The sequence below is a fragment of the Strix aluco genome, chromosome 3 (genome assembly GCF_031877795.1).
Source record: "Strix aluco isolate bStrAlu1 chromosome 3, bStrAlu1.hap1, whole genome shotgun sequence".
NCBI lineage: Eukaryota > Metazoa > Chordata > Aves > Strigiformes > Strigidae > Strix > Strix aluco.
In genome coordinates this window covers 115,381,125-115,397,840 of record NC_133933.1, presented here as the reverse complement: position 1 = coordinate 115,397,840, position 16,716 = coordinate 115,381,125, and the positions used below count along the sequence as shown (strand labels likewise).

At 37.6% G+C, this 16,716-nt stretch overlaps 1 protein-coding gene across 6 annotated transcripts in view; it reads left to right on the top strand.

The window, feature by feature from the left end:
* The window catches only part of KIDINS220 (kinase D interacting substrate 220), an 85,257-nt gene that overhangs the window by 36,305 nt on the left and 32,236 nt on the right, over nt 1-16,716 (top strand). For all 6 annotated transcript variants that reach the window (XM_074820016.1, XM_074820018.1, XM_074820017.1 and 3 more), the window contains 6 exons: nt 74-363; nt 1,557-1,697; nt 2,349-2,592; nt 2,761-2,849; nt 4,854-4,998; nt 7,459-7,621. In XM_074820016.1, the coding sequence (XP_074676117.1) occupies nt 74-363; nt 1,557-1,697; nt 2,349-2,592; nt 2,761-2,849; nt 4,854-4,998; nt 7,459-7,621 (1,072 nt within the window). The remainder of the gene's footprint in view (nt 1-73; nt 364-1,556; nt 1,698-2,348; nt 2,593-2,760; nt 2,850-4,853; nt 4,999-7,458; nt 7,622-16,716) is intronic.

The window sequence follows — 16,716 nt, the reverse complement described above, 5'->3', positions numbered from 1 at the left end:
CAAGTTAACAGATTTTGCACTCACCTGTAATTACATTTTACATTCATTTTAACAGCAAATACTTGTTTCCTAGGTAAAAAGAAATGGAAGAAAACTTGCTGTCTCCCATCCTTCGTGATTTTCCTTTTCATACTGTCTTGCGTTGTTTCTGCAATTGCGCTGTTGGCGATTTTTAATGTAGAACCAGCCAACATGACAGTGAATGTTATTCTCATATCAGTTACCTGTGTTGTTGGCTTAGCCTTTTTCTTGAATTGCCGCACGTGGTGGCAAGTGATGGATTCAGTTTTGAATTCTCAAAGAAAACGTCTTCACAATGCTGCCTCCAAGCTTCACAAGTTGAAAAGTGAGGGGTTCATGAAGGTAAGCATTTATATGAATTGGCCATTAAAAAAAAGTGAAACAAAACCCCAAACCTGTAGCCTTCTTAAGATGGGGCACCATTTATTTAATCAGGGCAAGAATGAATTAAATTTTAAAATATTCTGAAGTTGAAAAACTAAGTGTAACTTTGCCTGTCTGCAAGACCTCTTTACTAAGAAAGGAATGATAGCACTGAGAGAACATTCCAAAACAGTCCACATATTTCATGAAAAATGATAGAAAATACTCTTGTTTTGCTGGGTTGTATCTAAACTGATAAAAAATGTACCCATCAAGCTCTTACCAAATATTCTGTACGCTCCTATTTGAAAATAAACTTCAGCATCATGATGGCTACCTTCATAGATTACAGATAATACATTGTATAACAATATGCTGCGCAAATATTTTTGTAGCACAGAAGACCTTAACTCTGTCTTGCTACTGTATTTCTTGACAATTGTTTTTTGAGCGGTATTTATCTGGCATGACTTCAGCCATTAGGAGTTAGGTTCACCCTTTGCAATCAAAGGAGAGAAGTAGGTATTTCTGGAGAGTTATGACTTAGGTCATCTTAAATGTGCACATTCAAGATGAATCTAGTGAATAGATCAGATTTTAATGTCTACCTGTTAGCTGCTGAAATTAGGGCAGGTGAATTCCACCTTTGTTTCTATATTAAGTTGTAAAATGTGTAACTTAACGTTGAATAACTTAAAAAAATCTTCAGATTGCATGTCCTGAATAGGAATGACTGAGCATTAGAGCAATAGCATGATTTGCTTGGCTGGAAGGCAGATAGAAAATTTTAGTGTACATTTTATGCAAAGAAATTTTTGAGTATTAGCTGAAGTGACAAAAACTCTTTTGTTTACTCTTGAAATACTGATTTACAGTGCATAAATATTACTTTCTTTTTAAATAACATTGTAATGGAATTTGAAGAAGGATACTTTGTTACATTAAAGTGGAATATGCGATTCTGCTGTACATTTTTGTGCAAATAAGAAATTAAAATTTTGGAAGTGACAATTTAGGACTTTAGCTTTGGGTATTTATAAGAGTTTATTTTTGTTACTTATTGAAGTATTTTTGGGGCAAGTAGCAATCTACAAAAGGAATTATATACATTTTTGTGAGTTTTAAGTATTAGAAAGAGATGTCTTTTCCTTCTTTGCTTTTCATTTTTATAGGTTTTGAAATGTGAAGTGGAACTGATGGCCAAAATGGCAAAAACCATTGACAGCTTCACTCAGAACCAGACAAGACTTGTTGTAATTATTGATGGATTGGATGCTTGTGAACAGGACAAAGTTTTACAGATGCTTGATACTGTGAGTTGGATCATTTTATAAAGATGATCTCTGGATCATCTGGATGATCTCTTCCATAGATGAGCTCGATCCATACAGTTATTGTATATTTTCTCTAGAAAGAAGGCATCTATACAGAGTCTGTGTGTTGTAATCTTTTAACATTTGTGTACATTGGCATAACTGTAATACTAAGAGCGATGGGTTTTTAAAGTTGAAAATTAAATCCAGTACGACTGTGCATGTTAATACTTCTGAAAATTTTTGAACTAATCAGATGTAAATTATTGAAAATTAATATCCTGTTGAAACAAACTTACAATGCTTGAAGAGTTTTCCTACTTACTTTTGAAGCACTTTAGATGAGAAATACTTAAATGCTAAATAATTGGGGGGGGGGGGGTGGTAGGATGTTGCTGCATGATACCTTCTTGGTGATGACTTCCACTGTAACTACTACTGCTGATTTGTCAAGTATGCTTATTTCCAACTGTGGATAAGTTCCTAATATTAGATATCTTGTATTGAAGAAACTGACATCTCTATACATCTCTTGTCCTCCCAAGTTTGTAACTTGAATAGAATGAATATAAAATGTTTAGTGAGACATTCAAAAGGTCCACAGTTACTACTTCCTATTATTGACAAGGTGTACTGTCTGCTTTTTTACAGGTGAGAGTCTTGTTTTCAAAAGGCCCATTTATTGCTATTTTTGCAAGTGACCCACACATTATTATAAAGGCTATTAACCAGAATCTCAACAGTGTTCTGCGTGATTCAAACATAAATGGACATGATTACATGCGAAATATAGTCCATTTGCCTGTTTTTCTGAATAGCCGAGGGCTTAGTAACGCCAAAAAACTGATGGTATCTTCGACAACTAATGGGGATATTCCCTATACAGATAATGCAGGTAAGGTTATGCAGGAGGATGATATGAAAGTTACAAAAACAGTGTTCCGAAAATCTGGCTTTTGGAACAAACTATTTAAATAATTGGCAGATCATTAATGTTACTTTATAGATCAGTCAGATGTATATGAATGGAGAAAATGCCTGCCTTTCGTTTTCCTTTCTGTAGGATTGCATGAAGAGGTTGACAGGAGAGTTTCTCAGAACAGTCTTGGAGACGTTACCAAGCTTGGTAGCAAAACTGCTCTCAACAGGCGGGTGAGAAGGATTTTTAGACTAAATGGAGATACTAGTAATACCTTTCTTCTTTTCTTTTCTTTTTTCTTTCACATTTTTAATTGTGTCAACTTGGAAGACTTATCAAACCACTCTTGAAATTAATATAAATGACCCATGTAGGAAAAGTACATTCTTAAATCAGTGGACTGATACACTATCTAACAGGGAAAAGTTTGCTTGCTCACCAAAGTGTTCTTTTCCACAAATACTTAAATTCAGCTCTCTGTGAATGCTGAGATGATACAGCATACTAGTAGTAGTTATGATCTATGTATGTATATTTTGGATTTTTGTGTATAAGCCCGTTATCACTTGATCACAGGATGTTGCAACAAGGGGCAATAATTGAGCAAATCAAGGAATTTAGAATATTACAGTAGCAGGCTTTTACTGCCACGTGTCCACCACACTTTCTTTCCTGCTTTCTGTTGTGTTTTCCCGTCTTTATGTAAAATCAGAAAGTGGTTGGATAAAAGGTATCTAGAAAGTAGTGAAAATCAATGCAGTCTAAGGATTCCGAGGTATCTGAGCTGCCACAGGTAGAGATTTGGGAAGTTTTGTAGCAGAGGAACCTGATGTTCACTTTAATTATCAAATGTAGTTAGTAAATGGATGGCATTAACTTTCTGTAGAGACAGTAGGAAATGAGGATGGCAATGCTGAAATCAGTAGCTTTTTTTACAAAATGTCTCACTGTGTCACTCTATTTTGCCCTCTCAGAATTAGCATGGAAGTGGAATGTGTAACTTACCAGTTCTTGGCTTATATGTAAATAATGTTCAACTGTTACACAACTAAATCAGAATTAAATTCTGGTAAATATTTTTATGGTATTTCATGTCAATCTGTTGTGGTTTGAGCCAAGGGGGCAACTAAGCACCACGCAGCCGCTTGCTTACTCCTTTCCCTTCAGGTATGGGGAGAAGAAAATAAGACAAAAGACAAGGACAGGAAGGGATGACTCACCAGTTATGATCACAGGCAAAAGACAGACTCGTTAGGGGAAGAAAAAGAACATCAATTTAATTTAAACAGCACCACCACTTAATTTTCCAATCAGAGTAGGACAGTGAGAAATACAAACACATGTTAAAAACACCTTTCCCTCACCCCTCCCTTCCTCCTGGGCTCAGCTTTGTTCTGGATTTCTCTCCCTCCTCCCTGCCAGTGGCGCAGGGGGGCAGGGGAGAGGGGGGTTGCGGTCAGTGCATCACCCATTGTCTCTGCTGCTCCTTCCTCCTCAGGGGGAGGACTCCTCACACACTTGCCCTGTTCCAGTGTGGGGTCCCTCTCATGGGAGACAGTCTTCCACAAACTTTCCTCAACATGAGTCCCTCCCAAGGGCTGCAGCTCTTCATGAACTGCTCCAGTCTGGGTCCCTGCCACAGGTCACAGTCCTCCCAGTGACAAACTGCCCCAGCACAGGCTTCCCCCAGAGTCCTGGCCTTCTTCAGGTGCAGCCACCTGCTCCGGCGTGGGGTCCTCCATGGGCTGCAGGTGGGCATCTGCTCTACCGGTGACCTCGATGGGCTGCGGGGGGACAGCCTGCCCGCTCACCACGGGCTGCAGGGGTCTCCACTCCAATGCACCTACACCCCCCCTTCCCCCCTCTGGCTTCTTTCACTGACCTCGTTGTTTGCATAGGTGTCTCCTTCACAACTCCAACTCCCCCTCCCAGGTTCCCCTTCTTAAATACGTTATCACAGAGGTGCAGCCACCATTGCTAATTGGCTCAGCCTTGGCCAGAGGTGGGTCCGACTTGGTGCCAGGGGAGCTTTGAGAAGCTTCTCACAAGGGGCCGCCTCTGTAGCCCCCTCTTCCACTACCAAAAACCCCACCACATACACAGACCCAACACACAAGCTCACAGACACATGATTCACAAAGGTTCTAACTTTATAATCAAGTAAAACTGAACTATTTCAAATACATAAAAGGTTTTGATACTGATCAGTATTCCTTGTTTTCTTGTATCATTATCAGGATACTTACCGAAGACGCCAGATGCAACGTACCATTACACGCCAAATGTCTTTTGATTTGACCAAGCTGTTGGTTACAGAAGATTGGTTCAGTGATATCAGTCCTCAGACCATGAGAAGATTGCTAAATATTGTTTCAGTGACAGGTAAGTGTGGCACCTTTGTGTACAGTAAACAGTGTTGTGTTTTGGTTGCTTGTAGTTAAGTTCAGACTTTTTGGTGGATAAACTAAATTTACAAATCAGTCCATGTGTTGATTTTGAAAATCCTTCTGAAGCAAACTCTTCTAGGGTACAAGCAAAGATTATAGAGTATTCTATGTAGAATTAAAAAAAATAAAATTGTGATTGTTGTTTCATTAACTTTTGTTGGGAGGCAAATGATTGTAGTCTACAGTTTTAGAAAGTTTTATAATTTTTAATTTTGAAGTGGGAATAATAAAATACATGTTTCAATTTCATAATACTCTAATGTGAACAAAGCTTGTAGTGCTGGTATCTTAAAAGGTAGACTGCGAGGCTAAACTAGGTGTGTATCCTTTACATTTTTGCTATGGATATTTGGAGTCCTTTTTCCCTAAATGGTTGTCTGGGACTGAAAGCATTTTATGACCTGTGTTCCTTCAAAAAAATGCAATCAGGCCATTGGTATTTTTGAGGTCTAAAAATTGGAAACAACTGGAAAAGGACTTACGGAAGTCTAATAAAATCATGTTTCATGAAGTAAGTGAAAGGAAAATTATTATTTACTGTCTTTTCTGTTACAGACACTAAAAGGCACTGAATAGCCTTACAGCTAACTGGTTCAGAACAAACAAATTGAGTGACTTTTCACACTGTATGTAGTTAAGTGCATGACTCTGCAACAGTATGATATGGATGTGGGAAGCTTATATGGATTCAGAAATAATTAAATACCTGAAAAGTAAAATTCATCAAGTGCTAATACAAAGCAAGCAATGAACCACAAATCACCAGGGGCTGGAACAACAAAAGAGAATATTATTTTTTCCCCGGGTTCTGAAGCTTTTACATAAGCATTTGCTATTGTGCAGTATGAGGCTTCTGGGCAACTTGGACTTTTACTCAGAATTGGCTTGGTCTTTAACCAGAAAAAAATATCCTGGCAAAAACTTGAGCTTAATTTCAGTATCCTTAACTCATTTTTGTGTTGATGTGAAAGCCAATACCAGCTTTTACAAAAGGATCAATTTTCGTGTTTTCTCTGTTCCAGACTTTGTATTCTGAATGTTTATGATTAGTATGTGGACCCTTTTAGAAAACTGCTGTTATTCACCAGGTGCTAGTGAAACACGTTTTTTACTGTGAGGGTGACTAAGCACTGAAGCAGATTGTCCAGGGAGGTTATGGGGTCTCCATCCTTGGGGATATTCAGAAGCCATCTGGACACAGTCCCAGCCAGCTGGCTCTGGGTGGCCCTGCTTGAGCACAGGGGTTGGACCATATGACCTCCTGAGGGCCCTCCCAACCTCAACTGTTCCGTGATTCTGTGAAACAAACAATATTAACAGTTTCTAGGACTAGCTGGAAAATGTAAGGGATTCACAGATATGTCAAATATATTGTCTTTAATACTTAAGAATATTTAATACTCTAGCATGCATATTTAGCATATTAAGTTAGGTTCATTAGACAAGATAGGATTCAAACAGGAAGGTTAATTCAGGAGAACTTTTTGCCAGGCAAGGTTATTGGCTCATAAAATAATGAGTAGCATAATGATTGAAGAGACAGTGAACAGTTGTTCCTCTACCTATGGCTGAGTTTAGAAAAGGACAAATAGTGCTTTTAAAATTTGAAATATAGCTAGTTGAAAAAACATTGCATTTACTATACAGATATTTCTGCTTTTGTTTTCTTTTGTTTCTTTTTTTATATCTAGTCTTGCATGCAATTGTAGCTTTTCCATTGACCCATTAGATATCAGTGGTGCCTTTAAGAAGCAGTGTGCCTTTGAGCTCTTCCCTAACAAATTGATCCTAATTACAGCTCCCTACATTACATTTTGAGGAGGGTCTTGGAAGATGACATTAGTCCTATTCTCTGCAGCTCCCGTGCTGTAGAACTCTTTCCTGAATAAAACAGGTTACTTGTTTTTATGCCACTTTAACTGTTTTAATCCGAGTTCCTGGTTTTATGATAAAGGATCTCAGTAAATGGCAAGCAGTACTACACTGCGCAAATGGAGAACAAAGTGAATATTACTGAGTTTTGAAGGAAAAGAGTTCTGCTCTTGTTTTTTAGTTATTTCAACATTAATCAGGTTATCACAAGCTCTGGGTTATGTTAATGAAAATAGAATCTCTAAAACTACTGATTTCAGTAAGCCTAGTAAAATTTGATTGCTAGGAAGACTGCAGTACAATTCTACCAATAATACTAGCAATAAAAGATTATGCTAAATGACCTTTGTCGTTTTTAGAAATACGACCTATGTCTTTCTGCAATAACATTTAATTCTTAAGTAAAAAAGTTCACAGATCAGGTTAAAGGACTTACATAGCTGTTACTTTGAGGGGAAAAAAAATATCTTTCAAAAGAGAAGAAAATCCCCTGTGTTTGTTCCCTCCTTCCCTGTTATATTAGGTCGTTTATTGAGAGCTAATCAGATCACCTTCAATTGGGATAGACTGGCTAGTTGGATCAATCTCACAGAGCAGTGGCCATATAGAACATCGTGGCTCATACTGCATCTTGAAGAGACTGAAGGTGTTCCAGATCAGCTGACTTTAAAAACCATCTATGAGAGGTAGGTGTTATTCTGGTAATGGTATGCACTTTGAATGATTCCTGTAGGGGTCATGATTAATGATTATTAGAATAACATGGCTTTCAAAGAGCTACCAAGTTGTAATTTAAAATGCTCACAATCTTACTTTCTTCTGTTTACTTCTGGAAACTTTCAAATTACTTTTGTTGCTATTTAATGCATCATGTACAAATGAGTGCTTTGTATTAAAAACAAAGAGAATTATACTGGAATTCTTTCACAGATAGCTAGCTGTGCTTCTGTCTCTTGATATAATTATCATCTTTACCTTGGCCAAGCTATAAGTTGTTTGTTTTTTTCCTTAGTTAGAAATCTAAACTAAGCTCTGCAAGAACTGCCTTTATTGGTAAAGATCTCTGAAGGTTTGGTGCTTAGCAAGAGTGCTTGAGGCTATGGCAGTGCCTTGTGCTGCAGTTAAGGAATACAAAAGTGAAGCATGACTTTCTCCATTGCTGGTACAAGCCGCTGTCCAACAGAGCTGTCTAGGTATTGCAACTGAGAACAAATGGGCCCTGTGTTGTCAGTGAACATGCCTCTCCAGAACCTGACTGCTTGTAAGAAAGGACTTGTGAATTGTGACAAGTGACCTGATGACAGTGGGAGAAATGGAACAGAAAGAATGTCACTGGGAGTTGGGCCTATAGGAAAAAAGCAGAATCTGAGAATGAAAGTCAGTGAGAGGAAAGAGGGGTTTGACTTGTGTAAGAAATAACTGAGATCAGGTGAAAAGAACAGCTGAAGTAAAAGGGGAAGAATGGGATTGATTGAACAAGTTGCCAGAAAATCTAGAGACTTTGCAGGGTCCAGGGAAAGAATAGAGAGGAGAATTAACTCGGACAGAAAATTTTGGGAAGGTGCCCTGCACTAAGAGTCAAGGAGTGGGAGAAGATGAACTGGATGAGGGTCTGAGATGGGCTAGAAGTGGTTGAAGTGTTGAGAATGGAATTAGGATTGATTGGGAAAGACTACAGGAGTGGGTCATATTAGGAAGGGAAAGTCGAAGTGGGGTTAATATCTGAACACAGAGAACCCAGAAAGTAGAGGGACAAGGGTGCACTGGGCATGATGAGGCTGAGAACTGAAGATAAACAAAGAGGGCAAATAGTAGACTGGAGTGGCTTCAAGTTGGGCGGTTGTTGCTGAAGTATCAAACTTAAGAGGTAAATAAGTGCGTGATTAGAAAACACTTTTCTTTAGAAAATGGATCCAGTTTCTGGGTTTTACATTTCCTCCTTGAGTGTAAGATACCTGTGAAATCGTAGATAAAGTAATGGGAACTCACCTCTCCATTGTGAGTTCACATGGCTGGTGTCACATATTTATATGATCAGCTAAGTACAATAATTCAGAATCATCAGGGATTCCCTCTCCTGTCATGCTTTCCAGTACTCCTGCTGTAGATATTTCTAACTTATCTTTATTTAGATTTGCTGTATGTCATGTTTAATAATTTAATATTTTCAGCATTTATACAACAAACTTATTACAATCTTTTGATTATTAGCATCAATAGTAATAAATCACTTTGGAGTGATCAAAGTCCAAAGCTATCTTCAAGACATAACAATGTTTATGTTTTCTGATAAACCAGAGGTATTAGAGACCTGAATTGTTCTCACAAATGAGTACTAATAATTCCAGTATAAAGCCAACATTAAATCTGTAATAAATCAACATGAGGAGAAGGAAAGGACAGTCACAACTGAATGTGAATGACTGACTTGGGTTCTGGATTATTTGTTGTTAGTACAGACACTTGAGCTGTTGATAATTCAGTGCCAACTGGAGTGTGTTGGGGTTTGTTAGTTCAGGTGTGGAGAAGATTCATGAGTCCTGCGGTGCTGTTTTGCCTCTTGCTATGCAGGTTGTGTTTGGGAGTAATACAGCCACTTGAGTAGAGTGCCAATTCATAATTGACAGTTATAAATGTATAAATATAGTGTATAAAATGGAACTGTAATGTGAAGAAACAGTGAGGAACCCTATACCATATATTAGACAAGGAAAGGTGATCTTTAAATCTGTTTGTCTTCTACCTGCAATACCAGGAAAAAAAGGAAAAGGAAATGAGAAACAACATTCAGGATTCTGTCTTTAGCAAAAAATACCAACGGGATTATTTGATATGAAAATGGTAAAGTTACAAGACTGAGTTTCTTTTGACTTCTTAATCATTAAGAAAAGGGTTCATAGTAGTAAAATTGCCACATGCTCAGAGAGTTGTCTTTCTCAGCGACTTCTGCTGAACCTTTGTAAGGAACTAAATATATAACTCTACTGATGTAGTGACAAAGCTGAGATCTCATCTGTCTTGTGATTTGGGTGATCATCTTTACCGTATGCTGAATATGAAAAGCTCTGTGAACTCTTCTCTGGGATTATCTAATGCTCTAAAAATTCTGTTTTATCCAAAATAATCTCTTCTGTGTCATTGTTATTCTTTTTATCTACAACTGTTTGAAGTTATTTGGCTTGAATATCTGTTTCTGTATCAGTTCAAAGTAGAGTATTTACTTTAGTTCCTTATCTAAAACTACAGTTTCTGTTTTCTAAAGTTTTCTAGTCTATAAAGCAGCTTTCCAATTTGGAATCCCATTAATAGATACCAGATTTTGATACTTTTATAGCCTCTGTTGCTGTACTGAGTTTGTCGTCTTCCCTGCCTTTTATTCTGCAAGGATTTTTATTATTTTTTTAAATATTTTGGTACTTTAGGACAGGAGCAAGAATATAATTTTCCTAGTATTGAATAGTTTGTGTCAATCTGTTTTTTACTGTGACAGTGCAAATTCTTCTTTGTTTTTTTTGCTGCATTTCTTAACTCTTAAGTGTGTGGGGAGAGGGATCTGCTTGGACATCTCCCTTGGATGAAAGGAATCTTGTGGGTTCTGTGTTAAGTGTAGGAGTTCGATCGCATTCTCCGTATAAGGAGAATGCTTTGATACTATAGTTACTCTTCAACTTTTAAAATATCGTGTAAAAAAGCTTGTGAATCACCAGTGAGAACCCTCCATTGCCTTCGTCTTAGCTGCTGCCTGTGTGGGGCAGAGGGTTAACGCGATGGATCGATCTGTTACAGGTACCTTCAACTGAAGAGTTACAGTAGTCAATTTGTGTGTGCGCTGAGGGTATGGTAAGTGGTAATAAAACCTGTGTTGTTTTAGTGCTGTATGTTTGGAAGCACATTATAAGCAGCTCTGACTGTCGGTCTCGCTGATGCTGTGGGGAGTGGGGTTCGGCGCAGGAGCGAGCCGCAGTGCCGCTGTGTGGGGCAGCACGGTGCCGGCAGATGGCACTCGCAGAATGGCTGCCTGGCCAGCCTGGCTCCCACAGCTTCTGATCGCCTGGTTGTTTTAACATATTCTGTACTCATGTTTAACATTAGTGATATCTTTTTCACTAGATGCTTTGTTTTTCAGTATTTCAAAGACTAAGCAATACTTTCACAACATATAAAAAGTATAGTAAAATGGAAACAAGTAGTCAAGCATTAAGAAATTAAAGAATCAAAATAGTCTGCAGTTAATTCCCCTCTATGCATGCATTATGATATATAATTTATATGATCATATGCTATTTTGCCTCTGTAAGATTCCTGTCTTGTAACATCCAGAAATTATTTTGCAAAATGTATAGACAGGCTATGTAGTAAAGGGGAGGGCCACTCTCTGTCATGTCTCAGTGCTATCTGTTGTATTTGAAAAGAATGCAGTAGGAAGATTGAACTAAGACAGCTGAAAGCTGCTCTAGAACTATTTGTCAGAGTTTGTGTGATGCTGGACTATCATACGTTTCGCTTGGGCAGTAATTTTGCCTCCCTTGGGAGGAGGTATCCAGCTTATGGCTCTGTAGGCTGATGCTTGTAAGCTCTCTGTTCAGAGCTGTATCCGAACCTAGTGGGAGCTCTGCTTTCAGTAGGTGGAATACTCTGAAAAAAACCTGGATATCTCAACTTGGTTACTAAATAAATATACCTGTATCTCTGTGCTTCAATTTGTTATTTTTTAAAAAAAGCTAACCAATACATTCTTACTGTGAAGGATTGTTGGGGAAAGTAAATTTATGAGTACTTTCCTATAGATAGTATGATGCATATGGAAGCACAATATTGATGATTATGAAACCAGTTCTGTCAGGAGTAGTGTGTCTTACTGTATCAGACTATGCAGAGATGGGAAAACCTATTGAATGTTACATTGGCAATGTTTTCCCAGGGTCTTAAAAAAAACCCAAAACACCACCAAAATTAGACTTCAGTTTGTGGCACAGGCACACCTCTGTGAACAATCTTTATGGGTTGGAATCATTTAGACTTCTCTCTTAGTAACAGGTAGAGACACTCTGTTGTAATTCTTTCATAGAGAGGAACAAGTCCATGCTTTGTAATTGTGTCAGACTTTGAAAATAGAAAAATGCTGAGTCTACATTGTTGGCTTTCGTTTCAGATTCCGGAGAAAAATGTCTTTACTCCTTTTAGATCCTTAAACTGACTTGCTCTATCATCTCACTTCTATTCTCTCACTTCCAGCCTCTCTCTTTGCTGGTCTGGGTCTTTGCTTGGTTTAGCTTTCAGTTGGTATACTTATTAGTTACCAGTATTTACTCCTTTGGGTTTGTGTTGCCTTTTTAAGTCATCTCTCATCATCAGAATTTTCATCTCTCCTTGCAGGTTAAGCTCCTAATTCTGGTTTCTAATCTGTTGTGTTCTCCTTCCTCTTTTCCGTTTAGGTTGTTCTGTGGTCAAGCCCACTATTGTCATTACCGACCTCTCCTTCCTGGTCTACTTTAAATATTTTTGCAATTTTATTTATAATTGTGACATACTGTTAATACTCCTCCACATTTGTTGTGCTGTGTTCTCCATGTTGCTGGAAAGAGTCTTTCTAATGTCAGTTTTGTGTAATGGCAAAATGGTTTGCAGAAGTTGCAAAAAGCAAATTTTTAAAGCCCTGAAGTGGAATAAAATACATGGGCTTTGTGTTAAATGAAGTTATAAGAGAATTAAGTTGTCAGATTAAAGCAAGTTTCTGTTGAATGTTTGCAACTGATACTTCTCAGATTTGTAAATTAGCCAGCCATGGGAAGTGCTGTCTTGTGAAAACTAAATGAAACATCCATGACACCAGAATAAATGTCAGTGCCAGATCTAAATAAATGATATACTGCAAAAAGCTACCGTGACTTTTGTAGAGAGAAGATATGTTTCAAGAAACTGAGTTCTCAACAGTTAATGAACATGTGAAGAAGGCAATGTAATATTTTGAAATTTAAGAAATTTTAAGCAAGAGCTTGATCTAAGAACATGTAAATGTATTAAAATTTAAGGTAAATAACAGGCAAGATTGCCTCAGGAAAACAAAAGAAGGAAGTGAAAGATAGGAATAATAGTCTCATGAGAAACTTGCAGGTAAAATTTCCAGAGACAGTACTTGTGCTCTTTGACATACCTGTAAATGGTCTGGCAGAGGGAGATGATGTAATGTGGGGGTATAACCAGGACAGCTGTTTCACAGAGCGTTGTGGAAGTAGCTATGAGTAAATTGCAGATCAAAGTCATGGTGGATATAGGTGTCATAGCATATTGGGGAGAATAATCTCATCTATAATCCTGCTAGCATAGTAACGGGATGTAGATCTGCATTGAGGAAAGAAATTCACAAATCATTGCTGATTTCTCTGAAAAAATACGTTCAGTGTTCAGCAACAGTCAGAAAACGAAACAGTGTCTTTAGGAGTTATTATCAAAGCAATGGAAAGAAGGAAGGTCTTGTATTACACAAATTTTAATGTATCTAAATTCTAAACACTATGAGATTCTAGTCATCACATTTCAAAAGAGTTGTACCAAAGTAGAGAAGATATTAAAGAGGATGGGGAGAGCCCTAATCTCACTTCAAATTTTGCTGTGAATATCGTCACTGTCCAATTTTCCATGTAGTGAGGAGTCCCACTTTTGCTTGAATACTTTTTCCTCTCTTTTTGGATTCTCAAGTCTTCCTCTGTAAGACATTTGAGTAATTTATTTCTTTTCCCCCAAGGCCTTAGTTTTTCATTTCAGTTTGAGGCTCAGAGTTGTAGTCATCTGACTTTGTTCCTTGATATTTTCTACTGCTTAAGGCTGTAGATCACAGTGATTTGATATTGTCACCTTGTTGATTAAAAATCGTGCTATTAAAGCTGATTGTGTGGGAGAGAATGTCTTCTCAGTCCCTTTCCTCATTAGGTTTGCTCACTAAATGAGATAGTCTGCTGAACACATTTTATCTGTTTATATCCTTCTTATCACAGCAGAAACCAAAGTCTTCAGTACTTTGTCTACTGGGAGATGCTCCTAGAGTCACTAAAGTAATTTTGTAACCCTCTTGCCTGTGGGCCTTTGTCCTTCAGAAATCTGTAGGTGTTAGGGAGAGTTTCTGCATCTATGAGCTAACCAGTTCTCTTGTAGATGTGGCAGATTTACCAGCCTGTCACTTCCTAAAGCTGTTAGTAGCTGGACTGTCTTTGCTGCTAAAGTCTGTTCCATGTGTTAAGGTTTATAGAGTTGAAAGTGAAGCTTCAGGCATGTATATGCCCCTTGAGTTCAAGAACGCAATTCAGAAAATAACTGACTAAACTTGTAAACACTTGAAAAACTATGGATGTCTGAATTTTTACCCCAGAAATTCCTGCAACATCTACAGTTCGACTAGTGGGAATGCCCAGGATTGCTAATGCAAGGCCTGAGTCTCGTGGTGCTTACCTTGCATCTAGAGCCTATTCAGTATCCTTGAGAGTCAGTAGTTGAAGCCCTTAAAAAGCCTGAACAAATAAATGTGGTTTGAGCACATTCGCAGCAGATGAGGTTTAGCACAAAACATAGCAGCAAAGCCTACATTAATTTGAAGATAGATGTGTTTAAATCCATTATACCAAGTGCTGGGGCAGGCTCTGTCATAAGTTGCAGGAACCTTCTGGTCCTGGTAAGCACGAGTTGTCCAGGGAGGTATGGGCATTGTAGTAAAGTTCCAGTTGGCCTTTGAAATGAAAATGGCAGGGAACACACTGCAGGCTACCAGGACAATTTAATGACCTACCTGTTATGGAGGGCCCCTTGGAAAAAAAGTCAGTACAAAGTTGATTTCTTCATGGTCATGTCTGCATACCATTGGGGTAGAGCATTCACCCAGGAATTTGGTAGAGCCATGGTAAGTACTATCCTCTCTCTCATGGAGTTAGGATCTAGATTTCATATTTTTCTGAATATAATTCTTGCTATTACCTGGTGAAACTTTGAGAATTGTAAGGCTGGTGTATCTGGGGAGATAGTCATAAGAGAGACCATGACTCACTGTCTCGGTGCTTAAAGATCCTCAATGGGAAGAGGAGAGTGCTCACCCCAGAACTGAATTTACAATTTTTTTAATGATACAAAATTCAGGTATTCACACAACCTTCTATTCAAGCGCTTCCTACTGGCTGGTTTTGATGTTATTCTGCTTGTCGTGCTTGATGTCATGAGGGAAAGTCCTACCTGTCATTCTTTGCCCAGGCTTTGCTCAAACTGGGATATTAAGACAGGGCTTATCAATTTTTTTATGAGGGTATCAGAAATAGTTGCTGGTTTCTGAATTTCTGTGGGGTGGCTGTTCTTATATATTCATTCAAAATATTAGAACATGAAAGCTTGGCTCAGGATAGAAGAAACTCTCATGAGCCATCTGTTCAGATTAGGATCTCCACCCTTGCTTGATCTCCTTGAAAACATGCTTTTTGGAAAGCTGAAGGAAACTATGGAAATCGGGAATCTTAAATATTTGATTTTGAAAAAAGATACATATCTTCCAGGATGAGAAAATGGTTGTGCTTTCCTTAGTGTTGTAAGTAACCATTATTTAAAATTTAACAACATATAATCCATCACTTGGGTTTAATTTAACCTCTGAAATAAAGTATTTGTGCACATATATATGCATGCCTACCTATGATGGATGTCAAATTGGATGGCAAAATGATGTGCCAAAGCAGAACACACCAAATTTAGAAGAATAACATAATAGCTTTCTTTTATTCGGGATTCTTTTGTGTGTGTGTGACTAAAGGATCTAAGACAGCCATAGCTTACTACTTTTTTTAATGCTTTTGCAACTCTTACACCATTCTGAGGAATAATTTGTGGAAGACATCTATCTGCCCTATCTGATTTATCAGTAATGGAAAGTGTCTGTGGTTCTTCGTTTCTTCAGTTCTAGACGTTATCGTTCCAGTTTCAGCACTGGTACATGATTTTGCTTGCTTTTTTTCCAGTCTTTCTACTGATACTACCCCTTTTTGGAAGCAACCACAGAAATAGTTATCTCTAGTAATGTTAACCAGCCAGAAAAATACTTCATTTCAGGTTACTAGACAACTCATCCTGTGTTTCTCTCTCTTTTTTTTTTTTTTTTTTTTTTTTTCCAGATTAAACTGGTAAAAACTAACTTAGTTGGAAGTGGAACAGCAGTTGATTACTGTTGGAGTTCTATAGCGTAGTTTAATTGGTGCTATGCTTTACTGATAAGTTCAGATCTTTTGTGTGATATGCCCATGTGAATCAAATTAGGAAATCACTTAGGCAGGTTAAAACATTTTTCTGTTTCACGTACAGTTGAATATTTCTACTTCATTGTTTACTACTTCAATTTATGAACCTGTATTTATAGCATACTAAAAATACCGCCAAGATATAAATGATATGAAATTATTTTATTAAAGAAATTGATTTCATAAAAAAAATCAGAAAATACTATTCTGTAGCACTAGTAGTAAAATTTATTTTTCCCCATATAAAGGCTCATTTATTTTTATAGCAATTTGATGACACATCTGCTTGCTTTATTCAGCTGAAAAGAAAATGTTGGTTCTTGGTGTTTTGTAAAATTGCTTTGTTAAATTATTTTCGAAATCGTTCAACTTTTAACAAATGACATTTGATACTAACATTGGAAAGCAATTTCAGCTAATTAAGTAGATCCTTCTATAAACCATTGGAACATTAAGATGACAAACTGTTCATTCAGGATTATTTTAATTGGTACAATTATTGTAATTTTGTTGCA